This window comes from Leucoraja erinacea, chromosome 39, assembly GCF_028641065.1.
Source record: "Leucoraja erinacea ecotype New England chromosome 39, Leri_hhj_1, whole genome shotgun sequence".
In the NCBI taxonomy this organism is placed as follows: Eukaryota; Metazoa; Chordata; class Chondrichthyes; order Rajiformes; family Rajidae; genus Leucoraja; species Leucoraja erinaceus.
Window position 1 is genome coordinate 9,396,410 of NC_073415.1, and position 24,354 is coordinate 9,420,763.

General features: G+C 46.5%; 1 protein-coding gene across 3 annotated transcripts in view; it reads right to left on the reverse strand.

Moving 5' to 3' along the window:
- Window positions 1-24,354, reverse strand: part of pde4a (phosphodiesterase 4A, cAMP-specific) — a 170,896-nt gene that overhangs the window by 43,974 nt on the left and 102,568 nt on the right. The window contains exon 1 of one of the 3 annotated variants that reach the window (XM_055664261.1): window positions 6,932-8,759. The exons of the other annotated variants lie outside the window; for them this stretch is intronic. Within the exon in view, the coding sequence (XP_055520236.1) occupies window positions 6,932-7,221 (290 nt within the window). The 5' untranslated portion in view covers window positions 7,222-8,759. Of the gene's footprint in view, window positions 1-6,931; window positions 8,760-24,354 lie in introns of those variants that run through there. 3 annotated transcript variants of the gene reach the window in all.

The window sequence follows — 24,354 nt, forward strand, 5'->3', positions numbered from 1 at the left end:
CTTTCCCTTTACAAACAGGTTATTTTATCTTTTTTGCATACCATTTTGTTAATAAAATATTGGACTGAATTTATCATGTAAAAACAAAGAAGGTACGCCAACATCTCCACTTTCTTACACGTTTGAAGATATCACCTAATATTCTAACAAACTTCAACAGATGCACTGTAGAAAGTACCCTGAAAGTATCTGCGTTACTCCACCACTTCGTGTGTCCCCATTCAACCAGGCATCTCATCATCTGTGCCAGTTCCCCGTAAGTTTCAATTCCCCAAACTTTCAAAACTTTATCTACTTCCTCTTTAAATAGCCACAATAATTTTGCCTCCACAGCTCTCTCGGGTAGAGTATTTGGAGATTCAGAGACGATATTCCAAAGAATATTCTGCAGACATTCTGAAGAAGGGGTTTAGAACCAAAATATCACCCATTCCTTCTCTCCAGAGATGCTGCCTGTTCCGCTGAGTTACTCCAGCATTTTATGTCTACCTTCGGTTTAAACCAACATCTGCAGTTCCTTCCTACACATATTCCAAAGTACCTCAGTTTTAAGCAGCTTCTTCCTGATCTGGTAACAAGGTCCGAGATCCTTCCCACCAGTGGAAACATCTCAACGTCTACTTGGTCTCAGGATCTTACATGTTGCAATAAGATGATTCCCGCTTCCCTGCCATGTGTGACCATGCAAAAGCAACATTGGAATAGTCTGAATACTTCTTGTGGATAGAGTACACCACAGGATTCTCAAAAACGTAGCGATGAAGTTACAAAAGAGTTAATTCTCTTCCCTGACAGCACTGTTTATTTAACTTGGCTGGTCATAACTCCTGTGGGAAAGGGAACGTTATAGATTGAAGGTTAAAGATAGTGATAGTATCATTTACTTCTGAAAGCAGAAATTACAAGATAAATGAGTTGTTGTTTTAACATTTATGATGGAAACATTTAACTGATATCTAATACCAGGGTTAGTGCTGAACACTGTGGCGCAGCGGTAGAGTTGCTGCCTTACAGCGAATGTAGCACTGGAGACCACAACCAGAGGGCAATCCTGAACTACTATCTATCTCATTGGTGACCCTCGGACTATCCTTTAAGAATGAATTGCAGATGCTGGAAAAATCAAAGGTAGACAAAAATGCTGGAGAAACTCAGCGGGTGGGGCAACATCTATGCAGCGAAGAAATAGGTGACATTTCGGGACAATGATGAAGGGTCTCGACCCGAAACGTCGCCTATTTCCTTCGCTCCATAGATGCTACCTCACCCACTGAGTTTCTCCAGCATTTTTGTCTACCTTGGACTATCCTGGATCGGGTTTTGCTGGCTTTACCTTGCACTAAACGTTATTCCCTTATCATGTATCTGTACACTGTAAATTGCTTGATTGTAATCATGTATTGTCTTTCCGCCGACTGGATAGCACGCAACAAAAGTTTTTCACTGTGTCTTGGTACACGGGACAATAAACTAAACTGAAGTGCTGCTTCTCAGGGCAACACTGTGACTGACAGAGGGGTGCATTAGGATGACCTGCGGTTGTGCAGGGTGCACGTTTGACTGTAGACCTATGTTGGGACAGGTCACTGTGAACCACAACCCCTCCTTCATGACGCACGGGCCATTGACCCCCCTCCCACCCAGTCAGGGGGATGAAGGGGAAGCCACAGTCAGCTCACAGAGAGAGACTGAGATTTGGGGGTGCACTCACATGAGACACAGAAGGCAGTGGAGGCCAATTCACTGGATGTTTGCAAGAGAGAGTTAGATTTAGCTCTTAGGGCTAACGGAATCAAGGGATATGGGGAGAAAGGAAGAACGAGGTACTGATTTTGGATGACCCGCCATGACCACATCGAATGGCGGTGCTGGCTCGAAGGGCCAAATGGCTGAATGGCCTACTCCTGCACCTATTTTCTGTGTTTTAGTGTTTGTATGAAACGTGTGAGTGAGATGGCGTGCGTAGAGTTCACAGGATGTGGTGTGCCATCTATAGGGAGGGGAGCTGCCGACTTGACGTGAATGCACAGATAAGATAGAGGATAGGAGTGGGGAAAGACGTCACTATGACCGGGTATGACCAGGCCTCGTACAGCTGCAACTCCCCATCAACTGTTGCCACGTCTGCTGGTGTCCCCAGATCCTGCACTGGGGAGGTGGGGAATGAGAGCCGGAAAATGGGGGGAGATAGGGGAGGACGGAGGAGGAATAGTGGGATACGATACGATATGATAGAACTTTATTCGTCCCCGGAGGCAAATTGGTCTGCCAACAGTCACAACACACAACTAGGTACATGAAAACTTGAAATTAAAATTACATTTAAAGTGAAAACAAAAGAAAAAGACAAGCGACGGTTAGTTGGCTGCCATGTGCACAGCGCTTTAACCAGAACGAACCAACCAACAAACAAACAAATGCGGGCTTATCCCCTGGGCAGTGGATTCTAAAACGAGAGTGCCCCCCCCCCCCTCCCCCACACTGGGTCCCCCTTGGTTAGGAGGTTTGGGGGGGGAGTTGGGATGAGGAGGTTGCAGGGGGTCAGAGGTGGTGTTGAGAAGGAAACGTAGCAGAGAGGTGAATGGAGGAGGGGTGTTGGGTGGTGAGGGGGGGGGGGGGTAAATGGGAGAGGTGGATACAGGAGGTGTTTAGATTTAAGTTTATTATTATCAAGATACTGTGAAAAGCTTTGCATTGCATGCTATCCAATCTGATCAGATAATGCTATACACAAAGAGAGGTAGTGGGACTAAGAAACATATAGACAGGTACATGGCTAGGACAGGTTTGGAGGGATATGGGCCAAATACAGGCAGGTGGGACAAGTGTAGACGGCACATGTTGGCCGGTGTGGGCAGGTTGGGCTGAAGGGCCTGTTTCCACGCTGTATGACTCTGACTATGATTCTAAATACAGCCAAGTCAAACTCAAGTACAATAGGTAGAGCAAAGGGGAAGATTCTCAGTATTTTAGTGCACCAGTCCTATAGACAAAGTCCAATGTCCGCAAGGGGGGTAGAGGTGAATCGGACAGTACCCTAGGTTATGGAAGCCTGATAACAGAGGGAGAGAAGTTGTTCCTGAAAGGACACAAAGTGTTGGAGTAATTCAGCGGGTCAGGCAGTAAGTCTGGAGAACATGGATAGGTGGCGTTGCTGGTCGTGGCTCTTTATCAGACTCAGTTCAGTTTAATTTCAGTTCAATTTAGTTTATTGTCATGTGTACCGAGGTACAGTGAAAAGCTTCTGTTGCCTGCTAACCAGTCAGCAGAAAGACAATACATGATTAGAATCGAGCCATTGACAGTGTGCAGAGACATGATAAAGGGAGTAACGTTGAGTGCAAGGTAAAGTCAGTAAAGTCTGATCAAAGATAGTCACAGATGACTGAACTCATCAAGTTCCCTAATAGCTGAAGTTGTCCCTGAGTCTGGCGGTGGGGAGGTGGTGCAGCCAGGAGAGACATAGAAAATAGGTGCAGGAGTAGGCCATTCGGCCCTTCGAGCCTGCGATAAGATCATGGCTGATCATCCAACTCAGTATCCCATCCCTGCCTTCTCTCCATACCCCCTGATTCCTTTAGCCACAAGGGCCACATCTAACTCCCTCTTAAATATAGCCAATGAACTGGCCTCAACTACCTTCTGTGGCAGAGAATTCCACTGATTCACCACTCTCTGTGTGAAAAATGATTTTCTCATCTCGGTCCTAAAAGACTTCCCTCTTATCCTTAAACTGTGACCCCTAGTTCTGGACTTCCCCAACATCGGGAATAATCTTCCTGCATCTAGCCTGTCCAACCCCTTAAGAATTTTGTAAGTTTCTATAAGATCCCCCCCCCCCCTCAATCTTCTAAATTCTAGCGAGTAGGAGAGGGAGGTGGGAGGTTGGAGCGAGGAGTTCCTGCGTTGTACTGTCTCGAGAATTTCTGGGCAAGACGATGCCAGATGTTTGAGCACGGCAATGCCAACTGGTGCTTTTATTTATAGATGTCCCAGTGCTTGCATTGAACTCGTAAACCATTTTCTAATGCCTCACAAAGCCATTAGCAGTTTCAGAGCTGGACTTAAAACATGAATCATAACTTGTGATTAAAAGCATTTACAGCTGCCTTGATTAAATTTTTGCCTTCAAACATCTCCATAAAACAATGCCCAGTGGTTGTGGTTTCTGAGGTATTTGTTACAGGAGCGGTGTTCCCAAAACCTTATCTTATACTGCCCTCTGCTGTTGGGAATGATAGTGTATGCACAGGCTGGGTCGAAATCAAAGATACTAGAGGAGCTCCAGATGCCAAATGCCACAGAAAATAGTCTGAAGGGTCTCAACCCGAAACATCACCCGTTCCTTCTCTTCAGAGATGCTGCCTGGCCCGCTGAGTTACTCCAGCTTTTTGTGTCTATCTTCGGTTTAAACCAGCATCTGCAGTTCCTTCCAACACAGCAAATAGATTATTGGAGGAAATGCAAAGAACTCCAGGCGCTGGATAACAAAATTAAAGACACAAAGTGCTGGAGTAACTCAGCGGATCAGGCAGCATCTCTGGAGAAAAGGAACAGGTGACGTTTTGGGTCGAGACCCTTCTTCAGACTGAGAGTCAGGATATATTACGGTCTACATCTCTCGTTTCCTTTTTCCCTGGCTCTCAGTCTACAGAAGGGTCTCGACCCGAAAGGTTACCTATTCCTTCTCTTCAGAGATCCTGCCTGCCCAGCTTTTTGCGTCTATCTTTGGATTAAGCAGCTTCTGTGGAGAACATGGATAGGGACGGTTTCAGGTTGTGACCCTGCTTCAGACTGCTGACTATCGGAGGAAGTGGGCGGGTCAGGCAGCAGCTCTGGAGAGCATGGATGGGTGATTTTTGGGGTTGGGACCTTTCTTCAGACTGGAGGAACAGCGGGGGGAAATGGACAGATTACATTTTGTGCCAGAAACTCCAGAGATACTGCCTGACCCACCATAATCCTTCACCACAAGAATCCAGTCTCTTGTGTCTATAAATGTCACAGTCTGTCGAACATGTAAAGCGCTTGTCCTGGACTTACAGGGCTGCAAATATCAAACATTCACAACCTGGCTTCAAAGCTCATAACCTTTCAAATCGTCAGACTCAACTTTAATGTCAATATATATTTTGTTAGAAGGTTAGAAAGAGGTATCAGTCTCAGGTTGGAGGGCCAGAATAGTGATCTGTTTTTAGGATGGTGGCAGGAGGCATGCGATGCTTCATGTTTGGGCCAGTGTAAGGGTTTTATGCAAAGTCCTTACGGGGGCTGGAGAGAACATCTGTGAGAGTCTGTGGAATGATGAACAGAAGGGGCAGTGTGAGAGACTGTGTGAGGGTGAGGGTCTGTGTGTGGGTCTGTGTGTGGGGGTCTGTGTGTGGGGAGTGAGGGTCTGTGGGGGGGGGGGGGGGGGGGGGGGGGCCAGTATGGATGGGAATGTGAGGATGTGGGTTTATAAGTTCATAAGTTCTTGGAGCAGAATGAGGCCGTTCGGCCCATCAGGTCTACTATGCCATTTCTAGTGTTATGTGGTGGTGAGCGTGAGAGTGAGTGTTACATTGGGGGTGAGTGTGAGATGAGTGTGAGTTGAGGTGTGAGGTGAATGTACGTGTCATGTGGGGTTGATTGTGAGTGGGATGTGGGGGGTGAGTGTGGAATGAGTGTGATGTGGGGGGGTGAGTGTTAGGTAAGGTGAGTAAGAGGGCAAGCTGAGTGTGAAGTGGGGTAAGTGTAAGGCGGGTGTGGGGTGTGTGTGAGGTGAGCTGAGTGTAAGTCTGAATGTGGGGGTGAATGTGAGCTGAGTGTGAATGAGTGTGATGTGGGGTGTGGGGATGAGTGTGGGCTGAGTGTGAGTGTGGGGTGTGGGGATGAGTGTGAGCTGAGTGTGAGTGTGGGGGTGAGTGTGAGCGGAGCGTGAGTGTGGGGGTGAGGTGAGCTGAGTGTGAGTGTGGGGGTGAGTGTGAGCGGAGCGTGAGTGTGGGGGTGGGTGAGCTGAGTGTGAGCTGAGTGTGAGTGTGGGGGTGGGTGTGAGTGTGGTGGGGGTGAGCGTGAGCTGATGTGAGTGTGGGGTGTGGGGTGAGTGTGAGCTGAGTGTGAATGTGGGGTGAGTGTGGGGGTGAACGTGAGCTGAGTGTGAGTGTGGGGTGTGGCGGTGAGTGTGAGTGTGGGGGTGAGTGTGAGCTGAGTGTGTGGGGTGAGTGTGAGGTGAGTGTGAGTGTGGGGGTGAGTGTGGGAGTGAGTGTGAGCTGCGTGTGAGGTGAGTGTGAGCTGAGTGTGAGTGTGAGGGTGAGTGTGAGCTGAGTGTGAGTGTGGGGTGTGGCGGTGAGTGTGAGTGTGGGGGTGAGTGTGAGCTGAGTGTGTGGGGTGAGTGTGAGGTGAGTGTGAGCTGAGTGTGAGTGTGGGGTGAGTGTGAGCTGAGTGTGAGGTGAGTGTGAGCTGAGTGTGAGTGTGGGGGTGAACGTGGGAGTGAGCGTTAGTCCCGATTACTAGCGAGCAGCAGAGTGATTTTACAATGAATGCTGGCTGTTTGCTGGTGTGAGGGTTCCCATGGCAGCGGGGCCACAGCCCTGGACACCTGAGCAAGAATCACAATGGCAGCAAATCCCATCACATTGGCTGATGAAGCATCTCTCTACTCATGGCTGGAGCCCCCCCACAATCAGTACCCGTTCCTGTTCCCCCCATATCCCCTGATTCTCTTCACTCTAGAGGCAAGAGAGTTTCATTGCCATGTGTCCCAGATAGAACTATGACATTCTTACTTTCTGCAGCACAACAGAATATGCAAAATAACTCAATGGCAATGAGCTGGGGGTGGGGATGGTAAATTGATCCATCTTCACCAACAGCTTTGGGAGTGTGGAGGGGGCAATAAAAACAAAGCCCGGCTCAATGTTCAGGCCCGGCGTTCAATGCATGAGGTCCTTACCAAAAGTGGACACTCGAGTGGCGCCGGTGTTCTCGGATGTTCTTGTTGAGCAGCAGTTTGCGGAAGAGCCGGGGTGAGTTCCGTGGGGAGCAGCGTGGAGACTGGGGCCCGATCAGCCCGGGCAGCCGGGGGCGGCACGCGTCCCAGCTGGGCGAGCCGGCCACGTTTGGGACGAACGCATCGCCCTCCACTTCTGTCCGCACCGTGTTGACTCCCAATGGGCCGTGGAAGTGTACCGGGGGTAGAGAGGGCTCTGCCAGGGACGGGGGTGGTCGTAATGCCCCGGACATTCTCCAACCTGGCCTGCTCCAAACACGCGGTGATATACGGATATGTCACTGCAGATGCTGCTTTACACCGAAGATAGACACAATGTGCTGGAGTAACTCAGCGGGGCAGGCAGCATCTCTGGAGAGAAGGGATGGGTGACGTTTCGGGTCGAGACCCTTCTTCAGCGCAGTGTTTATACGGGACAGCCACTTTCAATGCAGGGGTGGGTCGATAATCACCATGTTATCTTGGTTTGATAATCAAAATCTGAAGTATTTATCTTTAGCACCTGAAGTTCTATGGAAATTGTAGAATCTTCCCCCTCCCTCTCTCTTCGACAGATGTCTAAGTTCGTAAAATTTGCAATCCAATAATCACTGTGAATGACCCGATTGCAATGATGTGTTGCCTCAGTACACGCGACAATAAACTAAACTGAACTAAATTGAAAAGAAAGAAATCTGGTTTCTGCTCCACAATGTCACAGTTCCACATTCGCGCCCTGTTTGAACAACATTCGATCTGTGCAGTGAAACATTTGTCCCTCTGACTTCAAGATGTCAAGTCTCTTCACTCACGAGCTTGTCAGAGTCAGAGTGCCATCGGCTCCACCACAGAGCGCTCTCCGACAGGAGGAGGAGAGTTTCCTGCCCAACTTCCCAGGTGCTTGCTACTCCAGGGTCACAGGACGTTGTCGACACAAAATGTTGGAGTAACTCAGCGGGTCAGGCAGCATCTCTGGAGAGAAGGAATAGGTGACGTTTCTGGTCGAGACCCTTCTTCATAGGACACACTCTGCATAATCTTGAGTCTGTGGCGGGACTCGCAAACGCCACGACCAGCTTTTACCCCGGTCTCTGCCTCTCTCGCAACCTGATTTAGGAGAAATACTCACTTCCCTCTCTCACCCCACAACCACCCACCCATTCGCTCTCCGCCAGCAATCCGTGAACTATGTGAGTTCAGGAACACCAGGAAGTGAAACTTCCCCTTTGTTGCCGACGACTCCAGCTCTTAAAGTCGACAATACAGCGCGCTCATCTCCAGTCAGAGTCCACCCTGCACCCACTCCCCAATCACTCATTAGCTTTGCTCAAAGCTATGCATCAAAACAAAAACAAAGATTCCAGTGAACAAGAAACTTGGAGAGCATTACAGCGTATCTGATTTGGAAAAGAGACTGCTGCAATTTAACTCTTTGTGGGCAAGCCCTCTTTGAAGTTTTCAAACACGATTCCTTCGTGTTTCTTGTTTCTGTAGTTCCTCCACTTGACATTCTGACAGCGAGGGACTTGGGGTTCATCAGTAGCCGCGGGCACAGGCAAAGACCAGGTGTCCTGTTGCATTTCCACAATGGAAGTGGCTTCTATTTCTGTGGTGAAAGAGTTAAACGTGGCTCCAAGTCGGAGGTTCCTGTTCACTCGTGGCGGCGCAGCACAGACAAGAAGGCTCGGGTCACGGACACAGAGTCTGGGACTTGTTTACGGCACCATCTACTGGGTTTAACTCTGGAGACAGTCCAGCACTCTGGTCTCCAGCTGCTTTTACCAGTGCTAGGGACTGGATTCGTTAACCAGACCCCCCCCCCCAAAAAAAAACCCACACAGACCAGCAGGTGCACACAGCTGGTACAGCCGCTGCCTCCCAGCGCCAGACCGGGTTCGATCCTGACCTCGGCTGCTGTCTGCGTGGAGTCTACACGTTTGTGTGGGTTTCCCCCCACAACCCGAAGACGAGTGGGTTTGAAGGTTAATTGGCCCTCTGTAAATTGCCTCTGGAGTGTAGGGAGTGGATGTGAAAATGGGATAGAGTTATAGAGAATCATAGAGTGATACAGCGTGGAAACAGGCCCTTCAGCCAACTTGCCCACACCAGCCAACATGTCCCATCTACACTAGTCCCACCTGCCTTTGTTTGGCCCATATCCCTCCAAACCTGTGTACCCGTCCAACTGTTTCTTAAACGTTGGGATAATCCCAGCATCAACTACCTCCTCTGGCAGCTCGTTCCATACACCCTCCAACTTTTGTGAGAAAAAGTTACCCCTCAGATTCCTATTAAATATTTTCCCCTTCACCTTGAAACTATGTCCTCTAGTCCTCGACCCCCCCTGGGACTCTCTGTTCCACAACTCTCCTCAGGGTGCTCTTCCACTAACTGTGTACAGTCAGAAACATAGAAACATAGAAAATAGGTGCAGGAGTAGGCCATTCGGCCCTTCGAGCCTGCACCGCCATTCAATATGATCATGGCTGATCATCCAACTCAGTGAAGGGCAGGGTTTCCCCTTCTGAAAAGGAGGAACCAGGTCGGATTTTAACTTTGCCGGAAGTGTTAGCATTGAATGGTGAAAGCCTGGATAACATTGAAGCAGTGGGAACAGGTGTTTTGATGGTCAGCATGGACTTGGTGGGCTGAAGGGCCTGTTTCCATGCTGCATCTCTAGACTAAACTAAACTATGAGGGAGTTTCAGCATAAAGGTGATCCAGGCACTCCCAGCATATTGATTGCCTGAATCAAACCTCCTTCCTGGACCAAAGAGGTAACCATCAGAGCAGAATGTGACAATGGACAATAGGTGCAGTAGTAGCCAGCACCGCCATTTGCTGTGATCATGGCTGATCATCCCCAATCAGTACCCCGTTCCTGCCTTCTCCCCATATCCCTTGACTCCACTATCATCTAGAGCTCTATCTAACTCTCTCTTGAATGCATCCAGAGAATTGGCCTCCACTGCCACAAATTCACAACTCTCTGGGTGAAAAGGTTTTTCCTCATCTCCTCCATTCTAAATGGCCTACCCCTTATTCTTAAACTGTGGCGCCTGGTTTTGGACTCCCCCAACATCGGGAACATGTTTCCTGCCTCTAGCGTATCCAATCCCTTAATAATCTTATATGTTTCAATAAGATTCCCTCTCATCCTTCTAAATTCCAGTATACAAGCCCAGCCGCTCCATTCTATTAATATATGACGGTTCCGCCATCCCAGGAATTAATCTTGTAAACCTACGGTGCACTCCCTTAATAGCAAGAATGTCCTTCCTCAAATTTGGAGACCTAAACTGCACACAATACTCCAGGTGCGGCCTCACTAGGGCCCTGTACAACTGCAGAAGGACATCTTTGCTCCTAAACTCAACTCTTCTTGTTATGAAGGCCAACGTGCCATCAACGTTCTTCATTGTCTGCTGTACCTTAGGCCTTTCTACCCATTGAGTCTGCTCCGCCATTCAATCATGGCTGATCTAATTTCCCCCCTCAACCCCATTCACCCGCCTTTTCCCCGTAACTGTTGATGGCCTTACTCAAGGTGGTGACTTTTTGAATTAAATATACGTGACACACAAGATATTTGGACTACAGGCAGGACGTCAGTGTGAATCGCTGATCTGCAACGACAACAAGTCACTCGCGGTGGACAACTAGAACGTTACAGGCTTGCTATTCCACGCACTCTCTCAGTCATTCAGTAATTGGCACCATGCATGCCAGTAAAACCAGACCCCCCTTGGGCAATTAAAATGGCTCTCTGCTCGAAAGGTTGCAGAGGTCAGTGAGCTGTTCCTGGGATGACGTTTGATGGATATTAATCTGCTCATAACTCAGCAATAATTGGAGAGTCTGGTACGGTATGCACGTCTGAAGCATTGAATTGATAAGGGCATCGCTGCAATATTAACAGCTGCAAATGGCAATGGCTGTTCTGGTATTAACAGTGGGTGCAAAGATTCCATTACTGGTAATGCTCGTGTGAAATAAAGTCAGAATCCCTGCACACTTTTCATGGTTGACAGCCTGGTTTCTCCCATCGCAGGTTTCAACCAAGTTGACGTTTGCTGTAATCTCCTTGTTTGGACGGAATAAAATGGGATTTGTAAACACTTCAAGACTTAGTGCAAGCTCTGGCTGCTGGGTTTTAGTTCCACTGATCGTGGGCCTGCGGCCAGCCTCAGTCCCGTCACACATCTCCACACAAGGACATTTCACTCCTGCTATTGCGTATAAAATCATGAAAGGAATAGATCGGGTAGATGCACAGAGTCTCTTGCCCAGAGTAGGGGAATCGAGGACCAGAGGACATAGGTTTAAGGTGAAGGGGACAATATTTAATAGGAATCTGAGGGGTAACTTTTTCACACAAAGGGTGGTGGGTGTATAGAACAAGCTGCCAGAGGAGGTAGTTGAGGCCGGGACTATCCCAACATTTAAGAAACAGTTAGACAGGTACATGGGTAGGACAGGTTTAGAGGGATATGGGCCAAACGCAGGCAGGAGGGACTAGTGTAGCTGGGACATGTTGGCCGGTGTGGGCACGTTGGGCCAAAGGGCCTGTTTCCACACTGTATCACTCTATTGATTTGTAGCAAGGAGCAAACTGCTGGATGAGCTCGGTGGGTAAAGCAGCATCTGTGGAGGCAAAGCGACGGTGGCCATTTCTGTTTGAAACCCCGCCTGCGCAGGATGGAGACTCTCAGCAGTTTGTTCTTTGCTCCAGATTCCAGCATATGCTCTCTCTTGTGTTTCCATGTCACTATTGATTTTCAACTCATGAGCAGGCATTTGATATTGTCAAATGGATTCTAATACAGTTAAGTACACAATTACATGCAAGGCTAAAGCTTCACTAATACAGTAAATGGTCTATAAACACCTAACGGCGGCACGGTGGTAGAGTTGTAGCCTCACAGCGCCAGAGACCCGGGTTCCATCCTGACCACGGGTGCTGTCTGTACTGAGTTTGTACATTCTCCCTGTGACCTACGTGGGTTTTCTCCGGGTGCTCCGGTTTCCTCCCACACTCCACAGACTGACAGGTTGGTACATGAATTGGCTTGGTATAATTGTAAATTGTCCTTAGTGTGTGTAGGATAGTGTTAGAGTGCGGGGATCGCTGGTCGGTGTGGACTCAGCTGGCAGTGCCTCCCTTTAATTCTTCTCTAACAAAGAAGAAGGAATGTTCTTTCTTAATTCTTTAACAAAGAACAGTCCTTCATCTTTGTTAGAGAAGGAATGGGTGACGTTTTGGGTCGAGATATCCGAAGAATATTCCGAAGAAGAGTCTCGACCCGAAACATCACCCATTCCTTCTCTCCTGAGATTGTGCCTGTCCCGCTGAGTTACTCCAGCTTTTTGTGTTGATCTTCAGTTTAAACCAGAATCTGCAGTTCCTTCCTACACATTTTGTCTTATCCTTTGAACAGGTTAAGAAATCATACCTCTCCCCTTCCCCCACATCGGCTCCTGCTTCCCACCATCCTTCAATAAAGCCCCCAGTGTCCCTGGTTGTCGCTAACAATCACATCCATTCCCTATCTCCTTTCTTTAGTGTTAAACAAAGCACCTTGTCCCTTGCAGCATTACCGTAGCCCAGATGGAGTCGGCAACAAGACCGGGTGACTCATCCACCGCGAGATAACAAAAAGAAGCTCTCAGAGAAAAAGGCAGCCCTTGACAAATCCACGCAGGAGCCTTGAAATCACAATCAATTCAACGGAGAATGTGAAAAGGACGCATCTAATGTATTTTGATTGAGGTGATTTAACCTGAAGGCCTGGCCTCATGCATAGTGATTATCTGTCATCTTCCCAATGCCTGCTGGAAAAGAATGTTAAGATCAAATCAACTGCACAATTTTCCTCATCTTTGGCCGAGTGGATAAAGTGGGAGGGCGAGTATTAACATATGTACAAGAATGTGAGGGTTTTAGTGAGTGTGTCTGTGAGTGATTACGGGTGTCTGAGTAAGTACCCTGAGTACTAAGTGTATTCTAGTGCACAAAGTGTCTGAGTTTATGCACACTCTCGGACAAGAGTCTAAAGAAGGGTCTCGTCCCGAAACATCACACCCATCTTTCTCTGTCCCGCTGAGTTACTCCAGCATTTTGTGTCCATCTCATACACACTCCTGTACAATTCTGCTACCACCATCATCTATTGCAACAAGTGATAGCTCCCACTGATTGTCGCCAGAAGCTTGCGTCCTTTTCAGGACGGACGATGACAGAGAGGTCAACATTTGTGACGGGGAAGATGGTCACGGAAGAAGTAGTAAAATACATCAATTAAGAAATGTATCAGGGGGTTCAGTAATAAAATATGGCTTGGCTTTGTATGTTTGTTGTGCAATACGTCAGTGGTTCTGCTGGATGAGTGGTTGTGGCAGAGAGTGGAACGGGGATGACAATTAGCACAAGTGTACATCTGACAGACAGGCCCGCACTATTACTCAACCATATTAACAACTTCTTCAGCAAAGGGTCTTTCAAGGTCAAAACTGATTTATGTTCAATGAATGCAGAAAAAAGGAGACACGTGGAGAGAGAGAAAAAAAAATAAAATGTAAAAGCTAGTCAGGCGGAGAGAGAAAGAGGGGGAGGGAGAGAGAGAGGGAGAGAAAGAGAGAGATGGCTGGAAAAATGTGAGGAGAAAAAACTGAGGTCGTGACAGAGAAAGAATGGGGACAAAATCAGGAAGAGACAGAAGGAGCAAGAATGAAATCGATAAATAAGAAGCACCTGAGGAAAAATAGAGACTTGGATCAAGAGACACTTCCACACAAAAGTGACAAAGAGAGAGTGTTGGGTCGTGAAATTAAAAAAAAGATTGAAATAATTTGGTAATATGGTAAAGAGGGAGATAAATGCAGAAAAATATAGACCAGTCGAGTAAATAAAAAGCAAATGAGAATACAAACAAGTAAATCACAGGGAGACAGAGGTGTTGTGAAAGGGAAATAACTCATTATAGGCCAAGATTAGTATAATAATATTTATTTGTTTAATCTCCAACCACCTGAAATATTGCTGTAATATTGTGGGATTTTACCTGTTGCCCTGACAAAATGCTCCTAAATCCTACATCTTACATCACAACAGACTATTTTCATGTGATTTTTGATTTAGACTGGGTTAGAAACATAGAAAATAGGTGCAGGAGTAGGCCATTCGGCCCATCGAGCCAGTACTGCCCTTCAATATGATCATCAGTACCCCGTTCCTGCTATTTCCCAATATCCCTTGATTCCGTTAGCTGATTGATTGAAGCTCTGCATAGGAAGGAACTGCAGATGCTGGTTTAAATCGAAGAGATACACAAAATGCTGGGGTAACTCAGCAGGACAGGCAGCATCTCCGGAGAGAAGGAATGGGTGACGTTTTGGGTCGAGACCCTTCTTCAGGCAAGCTCTGACTGAGTGAAGCTTTGTGTAATTCTGTAGATAAGGGGTTGCCTGACCCTGCAGCTCAAGGCCAAATGGAGCAGTTCTCTGGGTTGTGATGATGTACAGGGGTCACAGTGTAAGGAGTCCAAGTCAACAGTAGTGAGATGGTCAGGAAGAGACCACTTCATAAATTCCCACATGAGTCTGCACCAAACAAAGACAGGAACTGTTTGAACTCTGTCCAATAATTCTAAAAGCCATAATTAAACTCTTTCCATGACTGATGCTATCTGGTGATCATATCCACAAAAACAAGGGCTGATCAGTAACAAACCACAGAAGTTCAGCTGCAATTACTCACTGGGTTTACAAATGTGGAGCTCGAGAAGGCAATGAAAAACAAATGTTGAAATTAAAGCAGTGTAACTTTTTTATATGTTAAGGATGTGGCCTTTTCTCCTGTTCCCTTCCAATCTGGCGATCTCTTGGTCCACACCCAATGCTCTGCGATTCACTGCTTTGCTCTGTCCTCAGTTCCTATCGCCTCGGACTTTACCCTAGGGCTCACTGCTCTCTGGCTCTCGCTCTGCACTAGGGTGGACTGCATTCTGTCCCTTTGCTCTGCACTGGGCCTCTCTGCGCTCTGGCTCTCGCTCTCTCCTGGGCCTCACTGTTATCTGGAGGCCACTCTGGCCTGGGCCTCACTGCTCTCCCCAGCCTTGCTTCTCCCTATGGCTCATTGCTCTCTGCCCTGGTTCCATCCTTGGGTTCACTGTCATCAGTTCATAAGTGATAGCAGAATTAGGCCATTCAGCCCATCAAGTCTACCCAGCCATTCAACCATGGCTGATCTATCTCTCCCTCCTAACCCCATTCTTCTGCCTTCTCCCCATAACCTCTGACACCCGTACTAATCAAGAATCTATCTATGCCTTAAAAATATCCATTGACTGCCTCCACAGCCTTCTGTGGCAATGAATATAATCTGTTCATTTACCATTGTTTCTGCTTTGGTGATTTGATGTTCATTTTTTATCTGCATGCACACCTGCGATGTATGGTTGTAACTCTGCTGCAAATACGTCCAAGCGTACATCACTGGTGTAACTTTCTTCCCAAAACTAATTGATGCTTGTGTTAATGTCAAAACTAGAATTGAAGGATCAAAGTGTGTTATGTCCACTGGTACTGGAAAGGCCTGATCCTGGCTGGATCAGACAGCTCATCCTGTAGTAGACACAGCGTTAGTTGTCATAACTTAATTGTTGCTTAAGGCTACTATCTCTAAGTGGGGTGTCAGATGCTTGACTGATCTCCACGTTGTGGTGCAGAAGCTTTCAGAGTTTGCCCTAGCAGAACCCACTAGATTAAACGTCATAATTGCTGGTGATCCCGTTGAGTTTATTCAAAATGGACAAATTATTTTGTTCGAAATAGAGAACCCAGAAATGACACAGACCACGTTGGTGGGTGTAGACACTGAAAGAAATGACAGGTGTTCTAGGCTTTACCTGGAGAGAAGATGGAACCAGTAGGTCACCTACCCAAGAATCATTTCTGAAGCAACACATGTTGTACCTTTTAAGGTCCTCAGCAATTACTTCTGCTCCTATCTCTTATGCTCTTATGTTGGTAAGATAGTTCATTTATTCATTGCCTTATATATAGAGATACAGTGCAATGCATGTTCTGCATGGTACCCGGTCAAATCATGCTGTAAATGGGTACAATACAGCCTCTCCTGGAACAACACACAGAGAGGCACCACATTAACTTTAGTTTAGAGATACAGCATGGAAACAGGCCCTTCGGCCCTCCAGACCGACCAGCGATCCACGCACATTAACACAAGCCTACACACACTAAGGAGAATTTATTCTTATAACAAGTATACAAACCCAAGCCAATTAACCTACAAACCTGTACGTCTTTGGAGTGTGGGAGAAAAAAATCTCGGAGAAAATCCACGCAGTCTCAGGGAGAACGTACAAACTCCGTACAGACAGCACCTGTAGTCGGGATCGAACCTGGGTCTCTGGCGCTGTGAGGGCTGTAAGGCAGTAACTCTACTGCTGCACCACCGTGCCACCACGTTCTGGCAATATCCTGCAAGTTCCAATCTCTCTGAAATGTCCAACTTTGGTGAGGGAAGTCCAATACAGGCCAGGGAAACAAGGCAACTAGATGGAGCTAAAATACATACAGTCCAATTGTAGACTAATTGTACAAAGCTTGAAGGGCTGAGTGCTCTTATAATGATCACAATACCTTATCTATACCTGAGATAGCTCAGTGGGCAATGTAATGATAAGTCTGTCCAGCCACCTGTAACCAAGTTGTCTCCGACTGTTATAAGGTCATATCAGGAATAGGAGTAGAATTAGGCCATTCGGCCCATCAAGTCTACTCTTTCATTCAATCATGGCTGATCTATCTCTCGATCCTAACCCCATTCTCCTGCCTTCTCCCCATAACTCCTGACACCCGTTATCTGATGTTAAAGAAGTGACAGCACAAGGTTGTTGGAACCATTGGATGTTGTTTAAGTTGGGAGGTCATGTTGCAGTTGTATATGACGTTGGTGAGACCGCATTTAGAGTTTTGTGTTCAGTTCTGGACACCATGTTATAGGTAAGATATTGTCAAGCTTGAAAGGGTTCAGAGAAGATTTACGAGGATGTTGCCAGGACTAGAGGGTGTGAGCTATAGGGAGAGATTAAGTAGGCTGGGTCTCTATTCCATGGAGCACAAGAGGGTGAGGGGTGATCTTATAGAGGTGTACAAAATAATTGATGCACAGAATCTCCTGCCCAGAGTAGGGGAATCGAGGACCAGAGGACATAGGTTCAAGGTGACGAGGAAAAGGTTTAATAGGAATCTGAGGGGTAACTTTTCCACACAAAGGGGTGGTGGGCATATGTAAGTTTGGAGGGATATGGACCAAGCGTAGACAAGTGGGACTAGTGTAGCTGGGACATGTTGGCCGGTGTGGGCAAGTTGGGCCAAAGGGCCTGTTTCAACCCTGTATCACTCTATGACTCTAACCAACGCTCCTATGATACTATCTTCTGCCGCCTCATCTCAAAGACTTTCATGAAAGATAACAGAAACACCAAATGGAGGAGCAAAGAGCAAGACAACTGGCTTTTCGCAAAGAAATATGCACAATTTGAAATAGTAATTGAGAGAAGGCAGAAAGTGTACAATATTTTAAATTCTTTCAGCCCATCACCTGCGGGGCTGTTTGATTAGAAAATGAATATTTTATAAAATGTTTCAATTATTAATCTTTTAGATTCCAAACACCTTGATCATTCTACGCAATGTTTCCTGCAGCCTTTGCTCCTTATTCTAACATATTTTATAATCCATCAACAACTGTACTCAGTGAATGACTCACCCTATTACTCAGCGCACATGGTGAGGTGGTAGGGCAGGAGTGAGTTTGTACATTCAGCATCAAACCAAATTGTCCAAATTGTCCACTCCTTGTCTTAACTTGATGAGAGAAAGTGCAGGGCTGAAGTCCATGCTGAAGCCACAGTGCTCATAAGGTGCTTGTGGCAAATTGAACATTTTCTTTAGGAGGGAGATGAGGAGGAATTTCTTTAATCAGAGGGTGGTGAATCTGTTTAATTCATTGCCGCAGATGGCTATGGAGGCCGGGGTGGAAGATTTCAACCTTCACGTGGTCCGCCGTGTTTCGACTAATGCAATCAATTCGACGTGCACAAACAGAAGATCAAATAGAACAAGTTGTCCTACAACTTTAGACTGTGCATGAAAGAAGAAGAAGCTATGGAGGTAAAGTCAATGGGTATTTTGAAGGCAGAGATAGATATATTCTTGATTAGTACGGGTGTCAGGGGTTAAGGGGAGAAGGCAGGAGAATGGGGTTAAGAGGGCAATATGGATCAGCCATGATTGAATGTCAGAGTAGACTTGATGGGCCGAATGGCCTAATTCTGCTCCTATCACTTAGGAACTTAGGAACATGCACCATGGCTACAGTGTGCACCATCTCCAACAACTCTCCAAAGCTTCCTTAAAAGCATTCCTAAACTCACAATTATTAGTACCATATAGCCAGTCCTTTCATAGGGTCATGAGAACCCAATCACCAGATGCTGACAGCCAATCTGCCTTGGAAGTATATTGCTACTCCTTCATCATTACTGGGTCTAAATCATGGGGCTCCCTCCCCAACGGAACTCCAGCAACACGTTCATATAGCCATAGAGTGATACAGTGTGGAAACAGGCCCTTCGGCCCAACTCGCCCACACCGGCCAACAATGTCCCAGCTACACTAGTTCCACCTGCCTGCGTTTGGCCCATATCCCTCCAAACCTGTCCTATCAATGTACCTGTCTAACTGTTTCTTAAATGTTGGGATAGTCCCAGCCTCAACTACCTCCTCTGGCAGCTTGTTCCATACACCCACCACCCTTTGTGTGAAAAAGTTACCCCTCAGATTCCTATTAAATCTTTTCCCCTTCACCTTAAACCTCTGTCCCCTGGAAAGGACTGGACCAGTTCTGTTCAAGATGCACCATAGTCTTAGAAATGGGCAGTAACTGTGAGCCTAGCCAGTGACACCTTTACACCGGGAGTGAATGGAAAATATCTCTGGATTTCAGAGGAGGTGAAAAGACACTGCTGCTGCTGATGAGATCATCCCATGTGTTCCAGCCACGACCACACTAAAGATACGACATGGTGACAGGGCACATTAATCTCAACCATCTTAAAGATTTTCACTCAAACCATTGAAAAATTAAATCAACATTTATTGCTTGTCTTGCTGCAAAGGTCACATCAGCCCAACACGAGCACAGTCTTCATGTTTACTGTCACGTTTTGAAGGGAGAACGCTGCCTATCCTCGCCGGCTGTCCAGAGTTTAGATCTGCTGCTGATATTTGTCTCTCCATCCATCACAATAGGCTCTCCCCTTGGGATCCACATCAACATTTCCCAGTAAAGGTCTGCCTGGGACCTATTCAAGATCAGTGCGCTGTCAGTCCTCACAATGCTGACAGGAGTGTTAATATATTCTTGTGCAGGATGCTGGTTTAAACCAAAGATAGACACAAAAAGCTGGACAGGCAGCATCTCTGGAGAGAAGGAATGGGTGACGTTTCAGGTCGAGATATATTCTATATGAACTTCTCTAACTTCAAGTAGCCCTTGCTTTCCCTCTCGCTCCATCCACTCCCCCTTCCTAGTTCTCCCACCAGTCTTACTGACATCAGTCTGAAGAAGGGTCTCAACCAGAAACGTCACCCATTCTTTCTCTCCAGAGATGCTGCCTGTCCCGCTGAGTTGCTCCAGCATTTTGTGTCTATCTTCACATCCATCTAAGTTCCATTCAGATGAAACGTACTGTACATTATCAAATACTTTTATTGATATAAGTGAAGGCACCAATGATAATGTTTATCAATAGCCTAACATTTGTTCAGATTGCTGCTTAACAAAGTTTCCTAATTTAAAATGTAGGGGAATTACAGCTGGTGTTTTTTTTAGTGTTTGATGGCATAAAACGCTTGAAATCATTTTTAAAGCCATTACCTATCCCAGAGCCTCATTAACAGTCTGGTGTTTTTATCCAACTAGCATTTCGTAATTGATTTTAAAATATTCATTGTTTTACAAATTAAACACTCTGCAGCAAAGTATAATTATGAAGATGGCTTTGTTTTCTTTCATTTTTTATGAAAAGCTCCAGTTACATTGCCCTTATCTCCTCTCCAAATTGTATTTAGCCATTTATAATCAGGCTTGTCGCTTTCTAAATACTGCAGTCATCGAAATCGTCATCTGCGATAAAATTAACTTCCTTTCATGGAAATCTGTTCCACATATTTGTGATTATAAATTGGGAAACAATTCTCGAGTTGCTACAGAATTTTAAACCCTTGAATGAAAAATGTATTCCTCTCTTAATTTGAGTACCTATATAAAACTATGAGTTAACAGGTAACTGGTCCATAATACAACGGATGTTTGACTTAGTGTGAATATGTTTCCAATTTTTAACATTTTTTTAATCATGAAGGTTGGATATTTTAAAGTGGATAGATGGATTCTTGATTAGTACAGGAGTTATGGGGAGAAGGCAGGAGAATGGGCTTGTGAGGGTAAAACAGGTCAGCCATTGCCACAGAAGGTTGTGAAACCAATGGATATTTTTAAGGCAGAGATAGATAGATTCTTGATTAATGCGGGTGTCAGGGGTTATGGAGAGAAGGCAGGAAAATGGGATTAGGAGGGAGAGATAGATCAGCCATGATTGAATGGCGGAGTAGACGAAGGGCCAAATGGCCTAATTTGGCTCCTATCACTTATGAACCTATGAACTGGAGTTGTGGACGGGGAGCTCAGAGGGTCAGTCGGTTGACACTGGTGCAGCCACATTGGAAAGCAGTAAAAGCAGCAGCCAAGAGGCCATTCTGCACACAAGAGGCCATTCTGCCCAAATAATCTTTTTTTGGGTTGATATCAGTGTGTGCTGACATGCAGAAGCCCACGGGCGCATGAGCAAAGGCTGCAGGGTGCATGGATTCAGAAACGTACAGCATTAGTGCCTGACAGTGGAGTGCCCTTCGAGCTTCACTGCCCAAGCACTGCCCAAGAAATGACTCATCCCTGTAACTTACCCATACAAGGGCAGTGACGTGCCTGGGATGTCAGGACTTTCATATGAAGAAAGACTGGATAGACTCGGCTTGTACTCGCTAGAATTTAGAAGATTGAGGGGAGATCTTATAGAAACTTACAAAATTCTTCAGGGGTTGGACAGGCTAGATGCAGGAAGATTATTCCTGATGTTGGGGAAGTCCAGAACAAGGGGTCACAGTTTAAGGATAAGGGGGAAATCTTTTAGGACCGAGATGAGGAAAACATTTTTCACACAGAGAGTGGTGAATCTGTGGAATTCTCTGCCACAGAATGTAGTTGAGGCCAGTTCATTGGCTATATTTAAGAGGGAGTTAGATGTGGCTAAAGGGATCAGGGGGTATGGAGAGAAGGCGGGTACAGGATACTGAGTTGGATGATCAGCCATGATCATATTGAATGGCGGTGCAGGCTCGAAGGGCTGAATGGCCTCTACTCCTGCACCTATTTTTTATGTTTCTATGCCTCCGCTCACAGGACCCCGACCACCTCCCTCAGCCGTTCTTTTGAGTGATGCTTCCCACATTGCAAGGAAAAGCCAGGGGAATAACAAGGTCCTGTGTAGGGAAGGACTGTACGTGCTGGTTTAAACTGAAGACAGACACAAAAGGCTGGATTAACTCAGCGGGTCAGGCAGCGTCTCAGTCTGAAGAAGGGGCTCGACCCGAAACGTCACCGATTCCTTTTCTCCAGATACAGTATGCTGCCTGACCCGCTGAGTTACTCCAGCGTTTTGTGAATAACAAGATCACACACCCACTACAAATTACAGAGATCGGGGAGATGGGTCCATGCACAGTGATGCAATGTGTAGAAAGCAAATGCAGATGCTGGTATATAAAAATGTCAGCTTATCATCTTTGGTACACAAAAGCTCAAATAGAGTATATTTTCAAGAGTAGAATTTCAGTGACGTTGATGTGCAGAAGGTCCTAGATGTCCCTGTAGGCAAATCGCTGAAAGCTAACATTAAAGTGCAATAGATAGATACAACATGCTGGAGTAACTCAGCGGGACAGGCAGCATCTCTGGAGAGAAGAAATGGGTGACGTTTCGGGTCGAGACCTTCAGACTGAGAGTCAAGGGAGAGGGAAACAAGAGACAAGGAAGGGTGAGGTGTGAAAATAAGGGATCAAAGGGAACAAAGGGAACTGAAAATGTAGAGTAGATCCTTGTTAGCTAAGGGAAGATGACAATGAGGCATACAAAGTAAAATTTAATCGTGAGGACAGTCAAATTAGACGGAGAACTAGGATGGGGAGGGATAGAGAGAGAGGAAAAGCAAAGGCTATTTGAAGTTTGAGACGTCAATGTTCATACCACTGGGGTATAAGCTGCCCAAGCGAAATATGAGGCACTGTTCCTCCAATCTGTGTTGGGCCTCACTCTGACAGTTTTTAGACTGTTTTCTAAACTTGTTATCGTTTGTATAGAAACATAGAAACACAGAAAATAGGAGCAGGAGTAGGCCATTCGGCCCTTCGAGCCTGCACCGCCATGGCTGATCATCCAACTCAGTATCATGTACCTGCCTTCTCTCCATACCCCCGATCCCTTTAGCCACAAGGGCCACATCTAACCCCCTCTTAAATATAGTCAATGAACTGTGGCCTCAACTACCTTCTGCGGGAGAGAATTCCAGAGATTCACCACTCTCTGCGTGAAAAATGTTTTCCTCGTCTATAAGTTTCTATAAGATCCCCCCTCAATCTTCTAAATTCTAGCGAGTACAAGCCGAGTCTATCCAGTCTTTCTTCATATGAAAGTCCTGACATCCCAGGAATCAGTCTGGTGAACCTTCTCTGTACTGTATTTGTTGTTTTCCAACCACATTGATAACGGCAAATGGATGGAGTGGCCGAACAATTCATTTTGGGCCTTATCACCATCTTGCTAAGATTACTGCGGATTCCACAATCCCATTTATTACCTCTTGGGTCAGGTGGGTCATACTGTTAAAATTGTTCCACTTGATAATGTCACGATGATGGGAAAGTGTATTGGTCAGATGCTTATCTTAATTAACAATAACCTATGTCAACTTCTGCTGCTGTGCTAGAAGGCTGAGGTCAGGAACAAGCCTTTAGAATCAGGGCAGTGAATATCCAGCCCACACACACACCCCACACATACTGCACAGCCACTAAACCTATACACCTCACACCGAACACACACTCACGTCATACCCCACACTCACACAGCACTCTGTGGATAATACACTCACACACCCAACACAGCCAATACATCACACACCCTCTGAGCACCCAATGTCCCCACACTGTCCACACCACACACTATACACACCACACACTGTACACACCACACACTGTACACACCACACACTGTACACACCACACACTGTACACCCACACACTGTACACCCACACACTCACACACTTACACACCACACACTGTACACCCACACACTGTCCACTCCACACACTGTACACCCACACACTGTACACCCACACACTGTACACACCACACACTGTACCCACACTGTACACCCACACACTGTACCCACACTGTACCCACACTGTCCACACACACACTGTACACCCACACACCCAACAGGTTCTGAACACCTCACACACTCAACAAGCAGCAAACATCCCACACAATCATTGCTGGCCACACACTGTCTGCCCTGCTGTGTTTTTCCAACATTTTCTGTTTATGTGCCAACACCTGTAGTCTTTTAGCTTTCCAGCTGTGGCCCTGACCTAGTCCAATTGCTTGTTGTCATTTTTCTGCCTGGAGCAGCAGATGATCCGCTATACTGGGAACTGTGAGGACTTGTAGACGGAAAAGTCTGAGAATGTCACCGTTCGCGGGGTTAATATGTCAGAGTATCTGAACTTTCTCGCTCAGCCGCTGATGAATGCCTTGGATTTGTTTCCATGCTCATGACACGCCTGATTTATGGGAATGGGTCACTCAATAATTGCTTTGATTTGCCTTGATGTTGCAATTTGTCAAGATGCCTCATAGATCCACAAACTGCCTAAAACCAATCCCTGAATAAAAGTCATTTTTCAGCCACAATCGCCCCCGAAGCTTGCAAATAATTTTCCATAGCTGACAATTTATAACAGCATAGTGGAGCACAGAGCACAGAAACTTGTGGGTGGCACGGTGGCGCAGCAGAAGAGTTGCAGCACCGGAGACCTGGGTTCGATCCTGACTCAGGGTGCTGTCTGTGTGGGGTTGGTACGTTCTCCCCATGACCATGTGTGTTTTCTCCGAGATCTTCGGTTTCCTCCCACACTCCAAAGACGTACAGGTTATTAGGTAAATTGGCTTGGTAAATGTA